Genomic DNA, 23,159 nt, shown 5'->3' on the forward strand with positions numbered 1-23,159 from the left:
GCAGTGAAATCTTCTAGATTTCACTGCGTCACTTCTATGACCCTGTCTTGCGTCAGAACGCCCCCCGCATACATTATACCTGGCGTAGGTATAATGTAGCGGAGGGGTTTACAAAGTGACGCATCTACCTAGATGCGTCACTTTGTAAATATGGTGCAACAAGGCACATTTTTTACGCTGCTGGGGCGTCACAAAAAGTGAAAGTGACGCACAGCCTCATAAATGAGGCCCCTGGTACATGTCCACACCCAAAGCGCACTGGGGCAGGTGTCTAGTAGAGCTTTACCATAGCCCTTATTATTACAATAAACTAAAACATTATCATTCTACATATGAGAATATACAACATAGCGCTGTGCTTACAAAGATGTAAACCCCTCTGTTAATTAAAAAAAACGAATGTCTGCCAGAGAGTTTCAAAATTGGAGCAAGGTACACGCATTTCACTGTACTAGTAATGCCACATTTTCTCTGTTGCTTTTAAATGAGTGAAAGCGTGTCCTAAATACAAGTTAGAGGGAAAACAACTCGTACAACAAGGGCTCATAGTGAAAATAATACGAACATGCCACCAAGCCTTTCAGGTCATGTGCACTGTTTTAATCATCCTGTTTACGGACTACTTTCAATCATACGATTTCTGTTCATTTGTAAACTGGCGGTTTCCTTTTACAATTGCCATGAGAGAATCAACACGGCGTCTTAACCCTGTATGAATGAGAATGCTCCTCGGCTTTAGAGCAGAAAGGTGCAGTCCCAACAGAAGTTTGGTTCGGCACGCTGCTGCTTCTGCCTGCTAAAGCCGAGGCTCGCATTTCCAGCGGTGGGCGGGGCTTCCGTGGGCTCGCCCGAGGTGTCCAACAGACAGGACCTCCGGAGGTTGCCGAAGGCCAGGGGATACGGGATCCCAAGGGGATACCTGATATTACACAACACCGGCGCCCCAGCCTCTTCGCGCAATGAACCACTCCACGCATCAGTTTTGCGTAAAAGGCCATTTATTAGGACAGGCATGACAGATTACAAAACATAACATTATCAACTTTAACAATCCCCCCAACATTCTGCCTTTCAACCGTCATCCACTCACGTGCTCCACCATCCATTCCCAAATCACACCACAACCTCTTTGCATCCCATTCACTTCCCCTTTCCACTTCCCGACTCCTCGGTCATTTCCGTCCATCGCACTCCCGTCTACCACTCTCTCCCATCCTGCGCCTGTAACCCCCTCCCTGTAAGGGTGATTCTGCCCGTCATGGACTCCCCACCCCTCCCAGTTCCCGGAACGTCTCCCCCCTTGCCATCCTGTCCTAAACTGGCACGTTGCCCAACATGGCAACCATAACAACACCGCACCAAAAACCCTTTTACTTGTAGGGTGGGCGGGTGGCAAAAACCTAACTCTTCCCTGAGGCACCGGGGACAGGAAAAGGAAGTTGTTCCTCTCCTGTCCCCCCATAAGTAGCCTCTTACCTAACCCCTCCCACCCCTGACCTAAACCCCTTACCTAACTTCCGCCTGCCGTGTCCTCGCGCGAACACCCCGGGGGAAGACTAGTCTGTCGACCTGCATTCCCCCGGGGGCCGCATCGCGCAATGAACCACTCCACGCATCAGTTTTGCGTAAAAGGCCATTTATTAGGACAGGCATGACAGATTACAAAACATAACATTATCAACTTTAACAATCCCCCCAACATTCTGCCTTTCAACCGTCATCCACTCACGTGCTCCACCATCCATTCCCAAATCACACCACAACCTCTTTGCATCCCATTCACTTCCCCTTTCCACTTCCCGACTCCTCGGTCATTTCCGTCCATCGCACTCCTGTCTACCACTCTCTCCCATCCTGCGCCTGTAACCCCCTCCCTGTAAGGGTGATTCTGCCCGTCATGGACTCCCCACCCCTCCCAGTTCCCGCCACCCAGGGAACCCCCGGAGGGCGGTTACCTGCCCCACCAAGCGTGCACCTTTCGAACTCAGACTCTCCTACACCAAATTGACTCGTTCCACAGACAACTAATCAAGTCCCGCAGCTCCATGAGGTAGAATGCATTTCCCATGTGAGAAAGGTGCACGCCGTCGTCCCTGAAAAGAAGAGGTTGTTCCAGCTGGACCCCGTCATGAGCCAGCACTTTAATCCCCCGATCTGCGCAAAAGAGTCTCATAGCCCTATTCAGTTTCCTGCGGGCCCTTTCCACAGCCGCAGGCTTAAGTGCACCCCTCCAAATCCTCCTCGGCACAAACTCAGTCCATACAATGCAGGCGCCAGCCAGATTGTTCTTCATTACCTCCAAGTCCCTCTGCATCAAGTGCGACAGTGACACCCCCGATTGTTTCACTAAGTCATTTTCCCCCAGGTGAATGATGATCAAATCCGGGCAGCCCAGCTGCAACACTTTCTTTGTCAGCCATGGTAACAGTTCACCCCATCTCATTCCGCTCTTACCCCACCATTGCACTTCATGATGGCTGCTCCTCAGGCCCAGGCTACGACCGTACACCTGTCTGGCAGCATACTTCGAAGCCCAATGCACAAACGAGTGCCCCACGACCCAAGTGACCGTCTTGGCCCCTGGTCCACGAACACAAACTACGAAGAAAAAGATATTAGTACCAAGGCAGACAAGAAACTACGCCAAGCAGCGTCGCCGTCCAAGCGTTGCGCTCCCGCCCTCACTTGCGCACATAGCGCTCGCAGCACCGCGACCTCCAGCGACCGATCCTTCTGATCTCCTCCCATGACCAACCCAAACCCGCCGCCGCCGTAGCCGCCCCAATCCGAAAGGAATGCGTGCCAAACCGAGCCGGGTCCCTACCCAGCCTCTGCAAAGCCATCCGTAGCACTGCCAACAACTGACCCGACGTCAAAGGCTTCCGCGATACATGCACAAAGATCTCCCCCTCCGTCCGCTGCACTCTCTGCCAAAAACACAGCCATTCCCGCACCGGACACACACCTGCACACCCACTCACTGACAACCACACCCATCTACCCCGACCCATCTGGTCAGTCTTGGACCGCCCCAACCAAATGCCCAGACGAGGCCCGTCCACCCGCACATCAGCAAACAGCCTATCCGGCGCCCCCGCGCCCCCAGCAGCTCCGATACCCGAAACGCTCCAAAAAACATCCAGATCATGCATAGGCGAAAAAGCGCCACCTCCCCCCCGTCATAGCAACAAAAAACCAATTCCTGCAAAACCAACTTCAACAAGTCAAACGTGACCGCCTCCCTGGGCAACTCCCCGCCCCCCAACTCAGCCTGCACCCGCCCCCAACCCTTCAACATTCGGCTCAGCAGATCCGAACTAGCCGGATCAAAACCCAAATACAACATGCAGTAAAACGACACACCCGCCAACTTGCCAGCAATCGTTGTCTGTGACAGCCCCCTATCCATGCAATCCAGCACAAAGCGCACAACCCGCCTTTCGCACACTTCCTTTGGCAAACCCAGCACCCCCGCTCCCAGGCCCACAAACTTCCCAAACTCATTCCAAGCCAATCTGTACGCCCGCCTGGTAGACTCCGCCAGCGACCGTTCCACCAAACCCACCACTCTCACTCCCCCCACGCCCAGATACCCTCCGGTACCTTGGTCTTGCAAGCCTCCGCTCCCGGCGCCAGCTCCCTGAAGCGCAGCCACTGCGAACAAGATGACGCATCCGCAATTTCGTTACTTGCGCCAGGCACATGTTGCGCGCGAAACAGCACATTGTAACGCAGACATAGCAGCATGAAACTTCGCAGCAAGCACAGCACCCTCAGATCTCTCGCTTTCTGATTGTTGACCAAGTCCACCACCGTCATATTGTCCACGTGGAACAACACAGACCTGTTCTTGAACTCCGGGCCCCACACCAGCAACGCCACCAACAAGGGAAAGAACTCCAAGAAAGCAATGCTCCTGCCCTGACGCAGCCAATCATCCGGCCACCTTTCCGCGCACCAGCGACCGTCCCAGAAAATTCCGAAACCAGCCGCCCCCGCTGCATCCGAGTAAAGCTGAACCTGCCACACCATCCTGTCCCGCACAAAATCCAACGACACTCCATTGAAATCCTCAAGAAAGACCAGCCACACTCGCAAGTCTGACCGGACCCCCAGCGTGATCCTGACCCTGTGATGTGGGAGGGCCACGCCCGACATGGCCATGCCGAGCCGCCTACAGAAAGTCCTCCCCGCCCTCACCACTCTACAGGCAAAGTTCAACAAACCCAGAAAGCGCTGCACAGACCTCAAATCCAGCTTCTGAACCGCAATCGGACTCTTCAAAGCATCCTGCATTTCAGCCACCTTCGCCACCGGCAAGCGTGCCTGCCAGGCCACCGAATCCAACTCAATTCCGAGGAACGTCAGACAACAACTGGGCCCTTTCGTCTTCTCTGGCGCCAAAGGCACCCCAAAATCCTGAGCCAACAACTGAAACTGCCGCAGCGCTTGACCACAGTCACCCGAACGTCCAGAACCCACAAACAGAAAATCATCCAAGTAGTGGGACACCAGCCGGTGCCCACAGCGGTCCACAAAGGCCCACTGCAAAAAGGAGCTGAAAGTCTCGAAGAGCGCGCAGGAAATCGCACAGCCCATTGGCAGCACCATGTCCACAAAAATGGCCCCATCAAACTGCATACCCAAGAGAGAGAAATCCGCCGGATGAATGGGAAGAAGCCGAAAGGCCGACTTGATGTCACACTTGGCCATCTCCGCCCCCCTCCCACACGACCGCACCAACCCAATGGCATCATCCACCGAAGCGTACAACACCCTCGAGTCCTCCTCAGCAATGAAATCATTCACCGACCCGCCTTCCGGCCAGGACAAGTGATGGATCAACCGGTACTCCCCTCGCTCCTTCTTGGGCACCACCCCCAACGGTGACACGATGAGATCCGCCAAGGGCCACTCCGAGAATGGACCCGCAATCCTGCCCTCCGACACCTCCTTCTCCAATTTACACGCCACTACCCCCGGCAACTCTTTAGCAGACGGCAAATTCTCAGCCCAACGCCTCTCCCTGGGCCCCTGATAGCCAATCCGAAAACCTTCCACAAACCCCCAGTACAAGCGCAACGCTGCCTCCTTATCAGGGTACCGGGAGAGCCATGGACCCATGGCCTCCACCTTAACCGGAGTACGGGCCCTTCGGCCCAGGCTGCCCCCTACCCTTGGCAAATTTCCACTGTTCTGACGGCGTAGCCAGGGTGAGGCACTGCGTGACCGGGTGGCGTCCCCACACTTAGAACACTCATGCTTGAATTTACAGGAGGGGCGGTTGCAGAAACCTCTGTTAAACCCCCAGCATGCTCCTGAAGCGACCGGCTTGTATTGCTGACCCGCTGAGCCGGACCACACGGCTGGCTCCCATGACCACTTGGGGTACCCTGGCTACCCGCCCCAGATTGGGCGGGACGCGGCTGAAAGGACCGATACGTGACCGGAAGACCGCTGACCGTATGAGTAGACGCCGCCGCCTGCGTCGAGGACATCCACTGGAGCCAAAGCTCCTGATCCACATCCCCCCACGGCTTATCCGGGTTAACACTGACCCGAGCCCTGAACTCTTCGTCATAGCTCAACCAAGCGAAACCCCCGAAATGCATCTGCGCCTTCCTTATCACGTCCATGTATTTAAACAAAGCGATAGCCCGATCCCCATGCTTCTCACAATATATACTCGCATAAATCAGAAAGGCAGAAGTCCAATTCTCCATAGTAACCGGCACCCTCGGCCGCCTGGTCAGGTCCCATTCCTCCTCCTTAGACCCCTCCTTCGCCTGAACCTCCCTGTGCAAAAGCTTGAACACATCCACATACTCGTGCCTCCAAATCCTTGCCCTAGTCTTCTCCGACAAATGAGACCCCAGGGGCACACCCAGCCCCATGTACGGCAACTTCTTCCTCCGTTTCTCCACCCCACTCACACCCTCCTCCTTCCCCTCCAGGTCTTCCACCTTGTCCGTCTGCGTGCCGGCCGTCGCGACCTGCTTGCCCCCAGCAGCCTTCACAGGCTCCCCACCGCCTTGGGCTCCAGCCCGCACAGACCCCTCCCCCACCCCCACCGACCGGCAGGGCTTCTTCCTCCCCCCGCTCCCCCCATCCAGCCAGGCGTCCCACCAAGAGCCCTCACCTGACAAAGTTGCAGGAGCCTCCCGCTCCTGTCGCCATGCGTCCGCCGGCCTTGACATCCCGCTGGTGGCCCGACCGGCGCCATCTCGTGCCTCCTGAGAAGCACCAACCTTGGTAGCTGCCCCCTTAGCCCTGCACACACGCCCAGGCTCACGCAACTCACCCTCTTCCAACTCATCCTCATCATCCTCGTAATCCAACCATTCATCCTGAACATCCAGCGGCACCACTTCAGTCACGACTCTTTTAGCACCCTTCCCTTTCACACCAGGCGTAAATTCACACTCCAACATGGTCGGTGCCCGCTCCCTCGGTGGAGGGCAGGCCGCCGCGGACCCCCCTGCATCTTCGTCCCGGCGTTTGGAGGCCGTTTTGCGCCCCGCCGGCCCACCCCGGCCTCTGCCAGCCGACCCTGCTGGCTTGACCCCCCCCCCCGAGCCGTATGCGCTCGGGGAGGCCCCGGTGCCACCAGGTCTCTGATCCGTCAAGGCAGTCCCTGCATTCTCCACCCAGACCCACTGATCGTGCGACCCAGGGGCCCCCCTACCACGGCCGACGACCTGCCTCGCCCTGGTGCCGGGGCCCCATCGCCCACGGGCACCCCTCCCATATTCAACTCCCTGGCGGCACACAGGCGCTGCCACTCCCTCTCATACTCTTCGATGACCCGCCGCTGGTCCCTCGCCCTCTCCTCCTCGGTCATCTGGGCCCACCGGTCAAACATAGACGTCTGCCCCGGCCCTCCATTCCCGGGCAAGGGTGCCACAGCACCACCCGCCCCGTGCCCAGCCCCCCCAGCTGCTGCACCTTGACGGGGCCCTTTCCCTTGGAACCCTGGGACTTCACCACCCCCTTCCGGCCCCTAGACAGGTCAACCGGCTGCTCAACAGCCGTGAAACTAGCCTCCCCCCCAGATTCCTCCCCCGACAGCAAGAGGGCGAATTCATCCCCAGCCGCCACCTCCCACTCATCAGAGTCCTCCCCCCACTGCCATCACTGCTCCCCCCGTACCCCGCCAACTGGCTCAAACTCCTGGACAGTCCGGCCCGAGACGCCAGCAAGTCCTGTCCCTGCACGTGCCCTTCAGCCTCCAGCTCGGGGCCCTCCGCCCCCCCACCCCCCTCCGGGACCACCTCCCCCTTAGCCCCGACCTTAGCTGGGAGACTCAATCTCCTCCCTCCCTTCTTTGGGGGCCTCTGCACCTTCCTGGCCTTCCCCCTCCTGGGCCCCCCATCCCTCGACCCAGCAGGCTCCTCCTTACAGGCAGCCACCACAGCTGCCACTCCCGCTGACGCAGACCTGGTCGGGCGGGTCATGCCGACCCAGGCCTGATCCAGGACACCTGGCTGGAGGAGATCTGCCCTCCCAGCCCGGCCAAGCACAAGTAAAGCAGCCCTGACTGCCTCAGCATCAGGGACAGCCATTGGACAAAAACCGGCAAATCACCCTCCGCGAGATGCGTGAGGATCGGCAACCCGCTCGGAACGTCCGCGAGATGCGTGACATTTGGCACCCTACACTCGCCGCCCGGAGCACCCGCTCCGATATAAGTAAAAATACACTAAATCACAACCCGCCTAAATGCGCCGTACACACTAGCCTACTCGTCGTCCTGGGACACCAAAACGACGACCCACGCTAATTACACACCACCTACCTAAGTCACACTCCGCCTACGCTCACACAAAAACCTAACTCTTCCCTGAGGCACCGGGGACAGGAAAAGGAAGTTGTTCCTCTCCTGTCCCCCCATAAGTAGCCTCCTACCTAACCCCTCCCACCCCTGACCTAAACCCCTTACCTAACTTCCGCCTGCCGTGTCCTCGCGCGAACACCCCGGGGGAAGACTAGTCTGTCGACCTGCATTCCCCCGGGGGCCGCATTCGCCCGCCTCCGAGTGGAGTATCCTGTCAGACGACGTGACCTACGCACCAGCTGCACCTCCTGTAATTCCTCAGAGAGACGCTCCCGGTGCCCCAGCTACATCAGGGTCGACTTTTTAGCGTCTTCCTCTTTTAGGCTCAGTCAAGTTTCAGCAGCACAGCACTTTCTTCCTACGGATGCCTGCGTAGAGGTGCTCAGATCTGTACATTTTTCAGCTCTTCACAATTAAGACTTTTTCTTCATTACCCCGCTGTTCTACTGCCTCAGGATTCTTTTCTTTCAGTCCCGGTGCTGTTTTTCCCCTCTTCTGAGGTACTCCAGGGTGGCACGCATACCTTCTGGTGAATCTCACAAGGAAATTATTTTTGCCACACACGTGCCTTGTGCGTGGTCCAAGGTGATATGCACACCTTCTCTACTGTCCGCAACATTACACCATAATTATGGTTATATCTACTATTCCTATCGTCACTGCCTGTCTGGTGAACAGTCAAAATATCGAGTCCAAAATATCGAATGGACATAATATCGAGTTTAAAATATAGAATGGACAAAATATCGAATGGACAGAATATAGACATCAAAAATATCCTTTATAAGGTAAGTAATGTAATATGGAATGTTAAAAATATAGAAAGTTAAAATATTGAAGTATATAATATAGGTTATTAAAACTATCGATTTTTTAATAATATCGAATTTTTTATAGTGTTTTTATGTGATTATATGTGTGAAAAGTGTGTATTTATGTTATAATTATTTTATTTAATGAATTTCGTTTTTTTAATTTTGGCGTAATTTAATTCTGTAGCGGGTTTTAAGTTTATAGGGAAATAGGGTGGGAAGTAATTTAATTATAATTATTAAATATGTAAATGTATTAATTGGTATTTCATTTTAATTAATTGTTAATTAATTTATATTTGGTAATTAATTAAATTTTAATTGGCAATTAATTTTAATGAATTGATTAATTGCTAATTATCTTAATTTTGCTAATTTATTTTATGTAGCGGGTTGTGGGTTTATAGGGGAATCGGTGGGAAGTAATTTAATTATAATTAATTAAATATGTAAAATTATTTATTGGTATTTATTTAGAATTAATTGTTAATTAGGTTTTTATGGGTAATTAATTAAATTTTAATTGCCAATTAATTTAATTTAATTGATTAATTGTTAATTATGTTAATTTTACTAATTTATTTTCTGTAGCGGGTTGTTGGTTTATAGGGGAATAGGGTGGGAAGTTATTTATTTATAATTAATTAAATCATTAAATGTATTTAATTGTATTTAATTTGAATTAATTGTTAATTATTTTTAATTCTAAAGTAATTAATTGTTAATTTTTAATTAATTTGTATTGATAGGTAACTAATTATAATAATTAATGTTAATTAGTAATTTTAATAGATTAATTATTATATTATATTAAATTGGTAATTACTTTTAATTAATTTTTTATAGATATTAATTTATATTTTTTTAAATAATATATGAAGTATTTACTTTCCCTAATGCTGCACTCTCTGGAGTGGGAATAGTAATTTTAACCCTTACGCTATCCAATGCTTTACCTACTGTTGCACTCTTTGGAGTGGGAATAGTAATTTTGACCCCTACGCTATCCAACGCTTTCCCTACTGTTGCACTCTTTGGAGTGGGAATAGTAATTTTTACCTCTACGCTATCCAACGCTTTCCCTACTGTTGCACTCTTTGGAGTGGGAATAGAAATTTTTACCCCTTCGCTATCCAACGCTTTCCCTACTGTTGCACTCACTGGAGTGGGAATAGTAATTTTTACCCCTACGCTATCCAATGCTTTCCCTACTGTTGCATCCACTGGAGTGGGAATAGTAATTTTTACATCTACGCTATCCAACGCTTTCCCTACTTTTGCACTCACTGGAGTTGGAATAGTAATTTTTACCCCTACGCTATCCAACGCATTCCCTACTGTTGCACCCACTGGAGTGGGAATAGTAATTTTTACCCTTACGCCATCCAACGCTTTCCCTACTGTTGCACTCTTTGGAGTGGGAATAGTAATTTTAACCCCTACGCTATCCAACGCTTTCCCCACTGTTGCACTATTTGGAGTGGGAATAGTAATTTTTTACCCCTACGCTATCCAACGCTTTCCGTACTGTTGCACTCCTTGGAGTTGGAATAGTAATTTTTACCCCTACGCTATTCAACGCTTTCCCTACTGTTGCACCCACTGGAGTGGGAATAGTGATTTTTACCCCTATGCTATCCAATGCTTTCCCTACTGTAGCACGCTCTGGAGTGGGAATAGTAGTTTTAACCCCTACGCTATCCAACGCTTTCCCTACTGTTGCACTCTTTGGAGTGGGAATAGTAATTTTTACCCCTACGCTATCCAACGCTCTCCCTACTGTTGCACCCACTGGAGTGGGAATGGTAATTTTTACCCCTACGCTATCCAATGCTTTCCCTACTGTTGTACTCACTGGAGTGGGAATAGTAATTTTTATCCCTACGCTATCCAACGCTTTCCCTACTGTTGCACCCACTGGAGTGGGAATAGTAATTTTTACCCCTACGCTATCCTACGGTAATATTGTTGGATATTATTTAATTATATTATGTTACTATATATATATTTTTTAACAAATATGATGTAAAAATTTTTTTTATAACTTTCATTAATTATTTAATTCTTATAAGTTAATTTAAGTATTTTTAAGTATATTTTAGTAATTAATTTTTAATATTAATTTAACATTGTTTTTAATAAAGTCGATATTTTTATAAACTATATTTTTGTAAACGATATTTTTACTCGATATTTTGTACTTTACTGTTTGTAGATACAAACTCGATATTCTGACTGTCGATATTTTGTCAACGATATTTTTGATAGTCGATATTATGTCCCTCGATATTATGTCAGTGATCCGCCTATCCTGTTCATCACCAGTTTTTTTGTATTTGTATCTCACTATGCACCTGTGTGTCACTGCATTTCTCCATGGTGATACACACACCAAATATTCCTTCCTCAGCCTACGGGGTTACACACACCTGTGCATCCTGGGTGCTCAACGGTGACACGCACACCTCCCATTTTCTTGACATTATCTAGTGGTGTGTCTTTATACCGACACCGTCAACGGGTTCATATTTGACTTTAACCCTATCTTATTCCTAGGAGATCCTGATTGAACTTTCGTACTCAAGCTATATTCTTGTTACCCCGTACTCCTGGTACCTTGTCAATTGTGTGCATTGCAATGTTATTCCAGTGATCTGTTACCTAATTGTGCTTTTCTTTAATATTACTTAGGCGGAGTTCTATCTGTTTCAATTCTTTGGATGGTAAATGAACTTCTTCAGTGGGTCTAGATTTTATTGTAATGTATTATCTTATGGTCAGTGAGAATTGACTTGCTCAGTGAGCATCAGTAGGATATTTTCTCCACAGCATCTACCATATTTTGTATAATACTGGTCGGGTTTTTCATTCTCCATGGCTGCATCATCCATGAGCCAACCGCCCTCCTTTTTAAATGAAATTGGAGATCCAGAAATCCATTGGAAGGATTGGATTAATCTGTTTGATTCTTACCTTATTGCCATTGGGGGGGGAAAGGTTTTCAGCTGTCCGCAAACAACATGTGCTTTTACACAATCTAGGTGTTCAAGGCACGAAGATTTACGATACCCTACTCGGTCCCAAGTTAGAAGATGATGAATTGGATATGGATGTATTTAAAATTACACTCTTGAAATTAGAAACTCATTTCGGTGATAAAGTAAATGTTGTCCTTGAGCGGCAGAAGTTTTTTACACGAGTCCAGGGCAAACAAGAGTCGGTCACAAATTATATAGCTGCACTCAGAGGCCTAACTCAATTATGCGAGTTTGGTGAGCTCAACGACTCCCTGATTAGGGATCAGTTGGTAAGGTGTACCCACAACCCCCATATAAAAGAAAAACTTCTGTCCAAAAACCCTTCCTTAAAGGAAGCTATTAGTATGGCACAATCTATTGAACAAACTGCTAAGTGCATTTTGGAAATGAACCCACCAAAAGAACCAGTCTTCAGTGTAATTAATAGCAAAAGTGCTCTTGGTGACAACAATGATGCTGAGATTTTTAAGATCAGACCCAGAGAAGTTAAGGCTGATAAACCTGTTAGCGTAATCGAAGGTTTAAAATGTTTCAGGTGCGGCAGCAGCAACCATCTTGCGAACAATGTTCATTGCGCTGCCCGCAATGCAACATGTATGAAGTGCAATAGGAAGGGTCATTTTGCAAGAGTGTGCAGAGAGGGGGAGAATAATCAGGTAAAAGTGGTTTGCAGCGGAGAGGAACACTCTCCTAAGTACATATTTCAAGTGAAGAATGTTGATAGGAAGACATCAGTGATTTGTCCCATTCAACATAAGTATCCTGAATGTACCATTTTCTTAAATAAAAAACCCTTGGTTGTTTACGCTGATTCTTGTTCGCCATTTACTTTGATTAACCAAAACGAGATGGATGACCTTTTTGGTATTCCCAATCTTAATGTACTTGAACCTGACATATCTCCTATAAGTTATGCGAATTAACCTATACACCTGGTGAGCATGCTAGAGATGTGCATAGAGTTCAGGGGAAGATCAAGTAGTGGCAAGGTCTATATTGTAATAGAAGGGTCAAACTTATTAGGTTGGCACCACCAAAGAGAGCTAGGGATCATGCTTGACCCTAATAATAAGGATCAAGTCTGCCTGGGAAGAAATACTCAAAATCAAGTTTCTGTCTTAACAGAGAATGATCGGAGAATGATAATGGTTGAGGGCGAAAATGTAAGCGCATCCAAGAATCCTGATGTAGCACCCAGTATTCGATGGGCTAAAGTTGCCTTAGAGGTAATTGGTCCAATAGGCCAGTTAGAAGCCAAAAAGAAATTCATGTTCTTGCTCATCGACTACACTTCCAAGTGGATCAGGCATGAGTTTGTCTCAGATGCTACAACAGGTGCCCTCATTCGATTTAAAAAAAATTCATTCACTAGTGAAGGTGTACCAGAAAACGTAGTCGCTGGAAAAAATGTAATTTTCTCTTCAAGTGAAATGGAAAAGTTCATAAAAAATGTAGGAATCAATTTCGAAGGAACCAACATTGGGGCTTCTATAACAATTGAGCTAATTGCCAAGTCTGTTCAGATGATCATCAAACACATTCAATTTGCCCATGACAACAATCTGGATGTGGACAAAACTTTAAGAGAAGGTATGTGGACTTATCACACGTCTCCCATGGAGGGAGTTAGAATTTCCCCGTTTTCTTCCTTCAGAGGGAGAGATCCACGTTGTTACTACAATCTGCATGGTACCACTCCTTGCTAGTTCCTTCTATATTACTTGGCTAATGTGTAGCTACATGTTTTCTTGCATTATTGGGAATGTTATACACTCTTTGCATGCAATGTCCCCTATTCTTTTGTTTTCTCCTAGTTTCCTCTTCTGGGGGATGACTCTCATTCCCCTCTCCCCCCGTCCCATAGGGACGCTTCCTTCCCTTTTGTATTAAAATGTTGCCCCTTTGGTACTCCAAGGTTATCACACGCTTTGTATAAATTTCTTTATTCCTCAGGTTGCCGTAGGGAGATGTGTTGTAATTTCCCTTCCCTCCTTTACCCTACCTGTTTTGGTATGTTCCTTCTGTCCCGCCCCCTCCCAATTTGGTATGTTGTACCAGAGCTTGCCTTAGAATGTTGGCATCCCTCTGGCAGTCTTGGAGAGTGGGTGGCAGAATAAAGTCCACGTTGACTTACCTTCGCTTTGCAGTTTCTTTTTTACAACACCCACCCTTTCAGTCAGACTACCCACTCAGCTAATGTGCATCACAGCTTAAATATCTGGGCATAGTTATCACTAGAAGCAGGGTGAAACTACTGACAGCAAACTATGAAGGGGTTCTAGATTCCATAACTGATTCTATTACACTATGGATTGCTATGCCCCTCTCCATGGCAGGGTGTCTAGCACTAATAAAAATGGTAATCCTGCCGCAACGGCTGTACCTATTCATAAATATCCCTAATGCCACGGGGGTCCATTTCTCAGGAACCTGAGAGCACAGTTAACCCTATTTGCCGGGGGGGGGGTAAGCAGCCCAGAATCCTATGGAACACTCACCTTACCTTTCCCTAAAGGGGGCTTTGAAGCACTGTATCCAGAACTTTATTTATTGAGTGCACAGGGACATAACGTGCTGAATTGGTATCACCCTCCACCCTTCATGCCACACCTCGCTGTGGAACGGAGATACATGTCTGCCACACCACTAACTGGTTTTCCTGGAGTTGACTAGGAGAAGGCTGGGGACAGGGATTCTACTGCAGCCTGCACAAACACAGCATGGAAGAACATCGCACAGCGATTACAACCCCCTATGGTATATTCCTCTGCGTTACCAATCGACTATCAGTACAACCTCCCTGTAACCCACGAATGAATTTGTCATGGCATGCTGTGCCGCTACACTAAACGCACATGAGGGGATGTGTAAGTCATAGGAAGGTTCTGCCACAGGGAGTAGTTCTTTGGAGAACATACCCCCTCACCTATGGAGATATTCCTGTACATAGGTTCAGTCAGGATGTCAGAGTAGCCATTCCGGACTTCCCGAAGCAGCCGCCTACACTAACCCCATTGCCTGATATGCTTCAAGCCGCCGCCCTTCCACATGCAGTGGCACGATTGTACCAGAGCACACTCACTGCACAGGAACAGTCCAAAGACGGGTCAAGGGAGGGCTGGGAAACAGAACTAGGCTTCCAGCTGGAAGATGCACAGTGGACATACTGATGACAGCACACTGGAAAGAAAACAAGCAAGCAGCAGGTTGCGGATTATTAATTTTTAGTATCTGCACAGGATGCATTACACCCCAGCATGGCTGCATAGGTATGGACTGAGGCCCACTGATCGCTTCAAAATATGTGGGGCAGAGGGAGCCCACTTCATCCATCTGGCCTAGTCCTGCAGACTACTTTCCAAATACTGGGTGGAGGTTGGTAAAGCCATACCCCAAATGGAGGGGACACAGGTATGCCTTTCCCCACTCTATGCATTGTTTATCTACAATGAACATGGTGCAGCATCTGTCAGATGATTTGTGGCCCTTGAGTTGCTGCTGGCCAAGCAAAGAGTAGAGTGTAGATGGGGTCAAGGAAGGGCCCTGAAATTCAAAGAATGGGTACCGGATGTGGTATAATGCCAGCAACAATTAACAACATACTCAGAATTATTGACCATAAGTTCCAGACCTCAAGACATATGAGAGCCCCTAAAGACATACTTGTTGCATACCCCACGAGTAGCAGAAACTGGACAGGACTCTCACACACCACATCCTGACAATGCTACCTAATTACTATCCGATGAGGCATCCCCTATGTGGGAATAGAACTCTCCAACTAACTGTCATGCCACCTGGATGTAAAATGCTAGACTATACTGTAACTGTTGTGAAGAAGTTAGACTGCTCTCTTTATTGCTCTTGCACTATGAATAAGGCTTTGTGTTTGTATCACTGAACAGACAGAGCTATGTATATGATGTCTGCATGTTATACAAAATTCTAATCAAAATAAAAAAATGAAATGCAAATGTGTGCAATTGGTTAATCTGCAAATGTAAAAACTGCTTAAAAGCCAGTATTCCCTTTACATTTTGAGCCACTTGAAGCTTTGTGATGACAAAGATGTTTTCTTCTTGAGAGGTACTGTCAGCGTGTTCCAAACTGGGCTATGGTGTGTCTGCTTTTATGGGTAGTTAGAAAAATGTTTGCACTAGGTATAATCTGTGCACTACTACCACCATATATTCTACTGTATGTAATGTAAGTTTAAAATAATGACTTACACATTCATAATGCTTTCAGGGACCTCCTAGCACTAAAAATACACACATCACTTTTCCCTGCTGCACCAACCAAGAATAAATGATATGGGTCTCTGATTTTACACACAGATATTTGCAGTGAACACTCTAACCAACAAAGGTGTTGTAACATAAAATAATGCATTTCCCAATAATTAGTTTAACTTTCATTTCTTTTTCATTCAATGTGTGCTATATTTTATACATTGTTACATTGATGGTGAAAGATCAAATTAGTTACAGAATATTTTGTTCATTTTAGCTACGGCTTTGATTCTGCCTTCATGCTCACTGACCCCATCCCTATTGCACTAGGATCATGGTATCCATACCTTTTTAATGCACTTCTGTCACTAGATTGAATAGCTATGTAATGTTGAAAAAAAAGCCATTGATATTTGCATATGATGTCTCTCTCGCCTTCCCTTACCTTTACTGTATATACCTTTTTTTAGATATTCTGTCAGATTTACCAGTGATCTGTAAATATTTAACACTGGATCAATCAATCAGGGGTTTATATAATGTGGGTACTCACCCGTAAGGGTCTCAAGGCAGCAAGGAGGGGGCTGTGGATCCTTCTGGGCACAGGGGTTCAGTCAAATATCAAGGCCTTGAGATCCTTCCTGAATTGGGCCAGCAACGGGGGTTGCCTGAGGTGGAGAGGCAGGTTGTTCCAGGTCTTGGTGGTGAGGTAGGAGAAGGATCTTCCTCCGGCTCTGGTCATGTGGATACATGGACGGTGGCCAGGGCCAGTTGGGTGGAGCGAAGGTGTCTGGCGGGTACGTGGAATGAGAAGCGGTTCTTTAGATATGATGGTTCTGCGTCCAAGAGGGCTTTGTAGGCATGGGAGAGATGCTCGAAGGTTAATATTTTATTGACTGGGAGCCAGTGTAGTTCTCAAAGGTGTTTGGTGATGTGGCTGCGGCGGGTGATGTTGAGGACGAGTCTGGCTGCGGCGTTTTGAACATTCTGCAGTTTCCCAAGACGTTTCTGGGTGACATCAGAGTTGAGTGCTATTCAGGATACTATTCATAGACAAAATTGTACAAACACTGTTCTCTATTGTTAAAGGGGATTGAGAAGATGAAAATATTCTAGTCAGTGACTAAATTTACTATGTGTGACCAAGAAGCCTCAGTCCCAATTCCAGATTCCTTGCATGACTAAATTGTGTGCTCTAAGTCAAATCAATTTACTTCATGTGTCTAATTTACTTGATAGTGAACTTTTAAAGCACTTTCAAGTGATTCAGTTCAAGATGGATTCTGTACCAAAAAATTAATTTGCATATGTTTTAAAAGCTTGTAATGTTCCACCTCCATAACAATAATATTGGTATGATTCACGTTGTTGGTGTTGTCAAGAGGGAAGGTTAATGAATGTTTTGAAAGTCATATTTTAGAAACTTTCACTTCCAATAAATATAAATGCAATGTGGGTCAAAGGTACCAAATTGAAACATTACCATATGTTAAAGAAACACTTACATTTTAAAATCTTTATAATTTTCGAACATTTCGTTTTTTGTATATTTTACATCCCAAATAATTTTGAAGATTATGCATGTACTTTGGCACGGCGAGATGACTCAGATGACTGATTAGGCTTTGGCTTGACTGCAGAGCCATATTAAGACATGGACAGATTAGGCAATGACCCAGGGAACAGTCTTCCAAGGGGTCTGCCTTCACCTGAAAGTATCATACCTAGAGGCAGTCATAGATGGAGCATAGTAAATGAATAGTGCTATATAGAAAATAGGAAATAAGTCAACTGATAAAGTAATGAGGTGTGGCAACTCATCAGATGTGTCCATAAAATTGATCTTTTGTCCTGATTTTTTGTACTGATTTTTGACCCTTTGTCCTGAATTTTTTATGATTTTGACCAGAATTTACCAGGTGGTTACCCTAACCTAGGAAGATCCAGGACGTTGTTATCTCGTTGGATGGTAAAGTCCATAGTATAACAAAGGAAGATTGTATGATATCTGTGGCAGTGCAGCTAACAGGGAGTCCAGAATGTGTTCTCTTGAAAGATATGCCTGTGATTGCAGGTGTGGCCTTCACCTTGCAGTCGGAGCTGTGTTCCCTGGTTCATGGAGACGGCTGAGCGCATGGGAGAATGGCCACCCAGGCAGATGAGTTGGCAGCCGTAGTGCCCCTAGGGGTGTGTCCTGGGGGCTCAGTGCGCATAGAGAGATTGCCAGATTCAGCAGCCCACCTCAAGGAACCCTGCCAAAATCAGGAGCAGATGTGCCCACATGGCAGTGACAATCAAGGGCCCGCAAAGCACATCACCAGCTCAACAGCCCATTCAAGGCCGTGGCCTTCCCAGAGACCGGGCGATGATGTCCTAAGTGTATGTGAAGACTGACAGGAGAGGAACAAGGCACAATAGACTGCCTAGCACCCCCCTGTGGCTGGAGGTATGGGGGAGGGGTTGGGGCTGGAGACCCTGTGGGTAGTCAATCCCCTTATCAGGGACACAGAAGTCTCTGGGTAAAAGACTCTATTCAACAGGCCATGGGATTGGTATGTGATCCTCCCTGGCTCTGAAATGCAAGCGCCAAGCTCACTGCCTCATGGCTTGTGAAGGATCACAGTCCCTATATGAGCCACACTGTCAAATCCTCACAGTGGCAGTCTGATTCAAGGAAATGTAATCAGAGAGCTCTCTGGGTCATCGGGGTGCCATGTCTTTTTTTCTTTAGCAATGCTAGGCCGATCGATGCAGCTGAATTATGAGATTGTCTTAGACCCGGTGCTGAAGCCCAGTGATGCACTGACAATGAGGGTAAATGCATGTAAGAAAGTATTGTTTCACACAATTTAGTGCTCATTATATTTTGATTATTCCAAATGTTCAGCACTGTAAAGTGTGCTAGGGTCAAGTTGACTCTTTATAAAAAAAGTTTAGATAAATATAGTACTTCAGGTTTCTCACTACTCATACTACATTATTCACGTCCTATATACCGTATTCAGAACATAGCAAGAGTAAAAAACAAATTTTCACTGAAGAATAGGAAACTCTAATCTGAAAGAAATTAATTAGTTATTGAAAATAAATCCCTTTTGGAAATATGTTATGATCAAAAGTGAGGTTAAGCACATATTTAGCGCCAAGATGCCCACGGGCCTTTGCTGCGCTTAACAAGTGTTTAAATAAATAAATAAATAAATAAATAAATATTTGAAGCAATGTATGGTTAAATCTAAACTGTATGCTCCTTTTCCTTTTCTAATTCATTCACTCATTTCAAGTTTTCGTTATTCTTGACTCTTCTTTCAGGAACCCCTCATGGAAGAATATGCTATTGCTGCACAGGTTTTCAGTCTTAATACGTGTGATATGTGTGAAATTGCTAGAAACAGTGTCCTTCAGAGTGCTTTATCTCATGAGGTATGTTTAAATGTTGCAAACCTATATTTTTAAATGTTCACAGAAACACTCTGACAGAAATGAAGACACAAACCAAAATGCACAAATTGTTTTCACTGGAACAGTGGGCACAGATGTTGTTTATTGTAGTTCTAAATTGTATTTCTATAGCGCTTACTACCCCTGATAGGCATTGATGCTCTTTGCGCCAATTTGCATTCTATTCCGGAATTCAATATTAGAGCTAAAGTCATAGTTAAATAATTAGTGCATTAGTAATATGTGCTTTATATTTTCTTTGTAGATTCGTTGTTGTAAATTTGTTAAGTTTGTGCTCTTATGTTCTCCCGTGTTTAGTAGTGTTTTAAGTACTAATAGAATGACGTGAATGGATTGCAAAAGGGAAGTTGTAAGTTGTTATTTGGAGTAGGGGACATGTGCACAAGTTTGTTGGATCAATTGCCTAAAAAAGAGGAGCACGTTTGAAAAGGATGTTTGGGAGTTGACAGTAGTCAGATAGGTTTGGGATGAGTTCATGAGGTGAGGGATGGGATAAATGTCATGTTTTGTATGGCATACGTATGGCATATGATCCCTGCAACATAATTCAAAGAGGCAGATCTTCAGCTTCTTGTGAAACTGCAGTAGCAAGGAGTAGGCTCTGATGTGTTGTGGTAGATCATTCCACGTTTTGGGTGTGATGTAGGATAACAAACGGCCTGATGCCCTGTTTATCTGAAAATGGGGGGTTGCAAATGAAAGTGAGGCTGAGTGTAGTTGTCTGGATGGATTGTGAAAGTATATGCAGTTGTTGGGGTATGTGGTTTCAGTGTTGTGTAGGACTTTGTAGATGTGTGAGGAGTTTGAACTGGCTGCCTTTCTGAATGGGGAGCCAGTGAAGCTCCTTGAGGTGAGATGTGGTTGTGGCAGAGAAGGTTGAGTATGTGTCCTGCAGCGGCATTCTTAATGGTTTGAGGTCCTTTCAGATACTGCTTGTAAATTCTGGCATTCAGTGCGTTGTCGTACTCATGTCAACTTGTGATGGGTGCTTGCATGACAGTTTGTCAGGTGTTCTGTTGAAGTCACATGAAGATTTGTTGTAGTATCCGCAGGATATGGAAGCAGGGGAGATCACTCAGTTGACTTCTGCTCTCATGTTGCGCATGTCATCCAAAAATTCAGTTTGGGGTAGGTACTGATCCTAGTTTTGTCTGACACCAATTGGTGTTCCATGGGGAGTTCCTGCTTTCGAAGACCATTATTTTTGTTTTGTAGGAATTGAGGTTCAAGCATTTGGTTCTCAACCATTCTTCCACCGCGGCCATGCATTTGGTGAAGTTGCTTCAGGTGGTGGGTGTCTTATCTGTCAGCGAGAGGATGAATTGGGTGTCATCTGTGTAGGAGATGATGTTGAAGTCTTGAGATCAGATGATGTTGGCGAGAGGGGCCAACATCATCACATACTTTGAACCTGGGAAAGGCTGATCCCTGGGGGACTCTGCATAGTAAGGTCTTGGCCTTTGATGTGAAAGGTGGCAGTCTGACCCTTCTGCAGATGCAGATCCATTTCAGCCTTGGTCCTTGGATCCCATACTCATGGAGCCTGCTGATGAGTGAGTTGTTGGAGACTTTGTGCTGAGAGTGCAAGCAGGATGAGCACAGCTGTTTTGCCTCAGTCTAAGATGGTCTTGATGTTGTCAGTGGCTGTAATGAGTACCGTTTCTGTGCTGTGATTCTTTCTGAACCCTGACTGTGTGTTGTCCAGTAGGTGGTAGAGCTTGAGGTGGCTTCTGAGTTGTTAGTTGATGGCCTTCTCCATCACTTTTGCTGAGTAGGGAAGCAGCGAGATAGGGCGATAGTTGGAGAGTTAGCTTGGATCATTTGAAGGTTTCTTGAGGAAGGCATTGATTGCTGATTGCTTCAAGGCTGCCGGGAAGGTGAAAGAGGTGATGGAGGAGTTAAGAATGTCGGTGCGGAGTGTGCTGATTAATGATGCGCTGAGGTTATATATGTGTAGGGGGCATGGGTAATTTGAAATCCCAGAGTAGACTGTCTGTATGCTTGTGGCTATATCTTCACTGGTGAGGGTTTTCCATAAGGTCAGGTGGTTGTCTTGGATAGTGATGACCAGGTTGGCGATGAGTTTGCTGGGTTCTGGTTGGTGTGTGAAGTTGCTATAGAGGTTAACAAAGAAGTTGGATAGGTTTGACATTGAATGATCCAATAGGTATTTCAGAAGTTCTATCTGTATTAAAAAGTATGCCCAATGCCAAGGCCAGTGGAGTGGACGGAGTCCCGGCGGAAGTGTATAAGGCTTCCCATATTAGTAAAATTGTTTAATCAAATAAAGGAAGGTACCGATATCCCCAAACGTTTAAGGAATCAGTGCTAGTAGTTTTTCTTAAAAAGGATAAAGATCCCTGTGAGCCCAGATCTTATCGTCCTATTAGTTTGTTAAACACAGACTATAAATCTGGCATAAAGGATATCTCCGTGTGCACAACAAGTGGTTCATACTGACCAAAATGGGTTTATCCCAGGACGATTGATGGCATCTAATACATATTTTTTAATACAAGCCATTGATTATTTCTCCATCACTAAGACTAATGCGGTGATTATGACGATATGTTTCCTAGCTGTCAGGATTTGGAAGAGATTAATGATCTTGCCTCCCATTAAGGGGATGGCAAAAATAAAGCTCTGCGCGGATGATATTTTTGTATATCTTAAAGCTGGGGCGGCTAATGTACAGAAGGCTCTTGATGAAATCCAGAAATTTACACAGGTGGGCGGATACAAAGTAAATCAAGCAAAAACTGAAATGTTAACATTCAATTTGATTCCTTCGGATATTCCAGCTTCTATTCAGTTAAGGCCCACCGCATCCAGTCAGATATCTGGGGATACAAGTTACAAATGTTTTTGGGTAGTTATTCTCCTCGAATTATAATAGTATGCTCACGAAAGTGAAAAAGTTATTAGATAAATGGTCTCTGCTCCACTTATCATTAATAAGCAAGATCTCTATGGTCAAAATGTGGGTGCTCCCTTTCTTTCCGTTCCTTTTTTAGTAAACTCCCTTTGAAAATTCCAAATTGTTGTTTTAAGGAGTTAGATCAAACAATTAGGAAGTTTGTATGGAATAACAAACACCCCCACGTTAAGATAGCTACATTGCAATTAGATGTCACATCAGAAGTATTGGCACTCTGCCATTTTTCAACTTATTATCAGGCTTCCTTAGCTAACTTGCTTTCCCAATTGGGTGAGGAAAAGTAAATTTTTGACAATTTTCTGTTTTGTGCCTTGCTGTTGCCCGATACTGCCGGGGCCCTTAATCTCCCACCAAACCTCTGTGCCTTCCGCGGACCTGCGTGCCTGCCTCCCCCTGCCCTGACGCTCTTTGACCACTTCAAGCGGGGCAGCCGAGTGGAGACCGGCTAGGGGCGGACTACAACACCCAGAAGCCCTAGCAGTGAGCTGCGTCATCTGCAAGCGTCAGGAGGCGCTTAAAAGTATCATCACCTCCATTGAGCGGGGAACCTGTTTTGTGCCTTGCTGTTGCCCGAAACTGCCAGAGCCCTTAATCTCCCACCAAACCTCTGTGCCTTCCGCGGACCTGCCCGCCTGCCTCCCGCTGCCCTGACGCTCTTTGACCACCTCGAGCGGGGCAGCCGAGTGGAGACCGGCGAGGGGCGGACTACAACACCCAGAAGCCCTAGCAGTGAGCCGCGTCATCTGCAAGCGTCAGGAGGCACTTAAAAGTATCATCACCTCCGTCGCGCGGGATGCCGGGCGAAGCCCGGGCCAAGGGCGGGCCCGTTTAAGCCCGTTAAAG

General features: G+C 46.8%; 2 protein-coding genes across 2 annotated transcripts in view; one reads left to right on the plus strand and one right to left on the minus strand.

Moving 5' to 3' along the window:
- LOC147712585 (AMP deaminase 1-like) overlaps window positions 1-23,159 on the plus strand; it is a 2,876,771-nt gene that overhangs the window by 2,831,326 nt on the left and 22,286 nt on the right. Inside the window, exon 14 of the mRNA XM_086923285.1 lies at window positions 19,229-19,339. Coding sequence (XP_086779411.1) covers window positions 19,229-19,339 — 111 coding nt within the window. The remainder of the gene's footprint in view (window positions 1-19,228; window positions 19,340-23,159) is intronic.
- On the minus strand, window positions 1,985-11,537 carry LOC147712587 (uncharacterized). The gene is made up of 2 exons (XM_086919281.1): window positions 11,483-11,537; window positions 1,985-2,598 (listed from the first exon to the last, which is right to left on the minus strand). Exons 1-2 carry the CDS (start codon window positions 11,535-11,537, stop codon window positions 1,985-1,987), a joined length of 669 nt encoding a protein of 222 aa, XP_086775407.1.

This window comes from Lissotriton vulgaris, chromosome 5 (assembly GCF_964263255.1).
Source record: "Lissotriton vulgaris chromosome 5, aLisVul1.2, whole genome shotgun sequence".
Taxonomy (NCBI): domain Eukaryota; kingdom Metazoa; phylum Chordata; class Amphibia; order Caudata; family Salamandridae; genus Lissotriton; species Lissotriton vulgaris.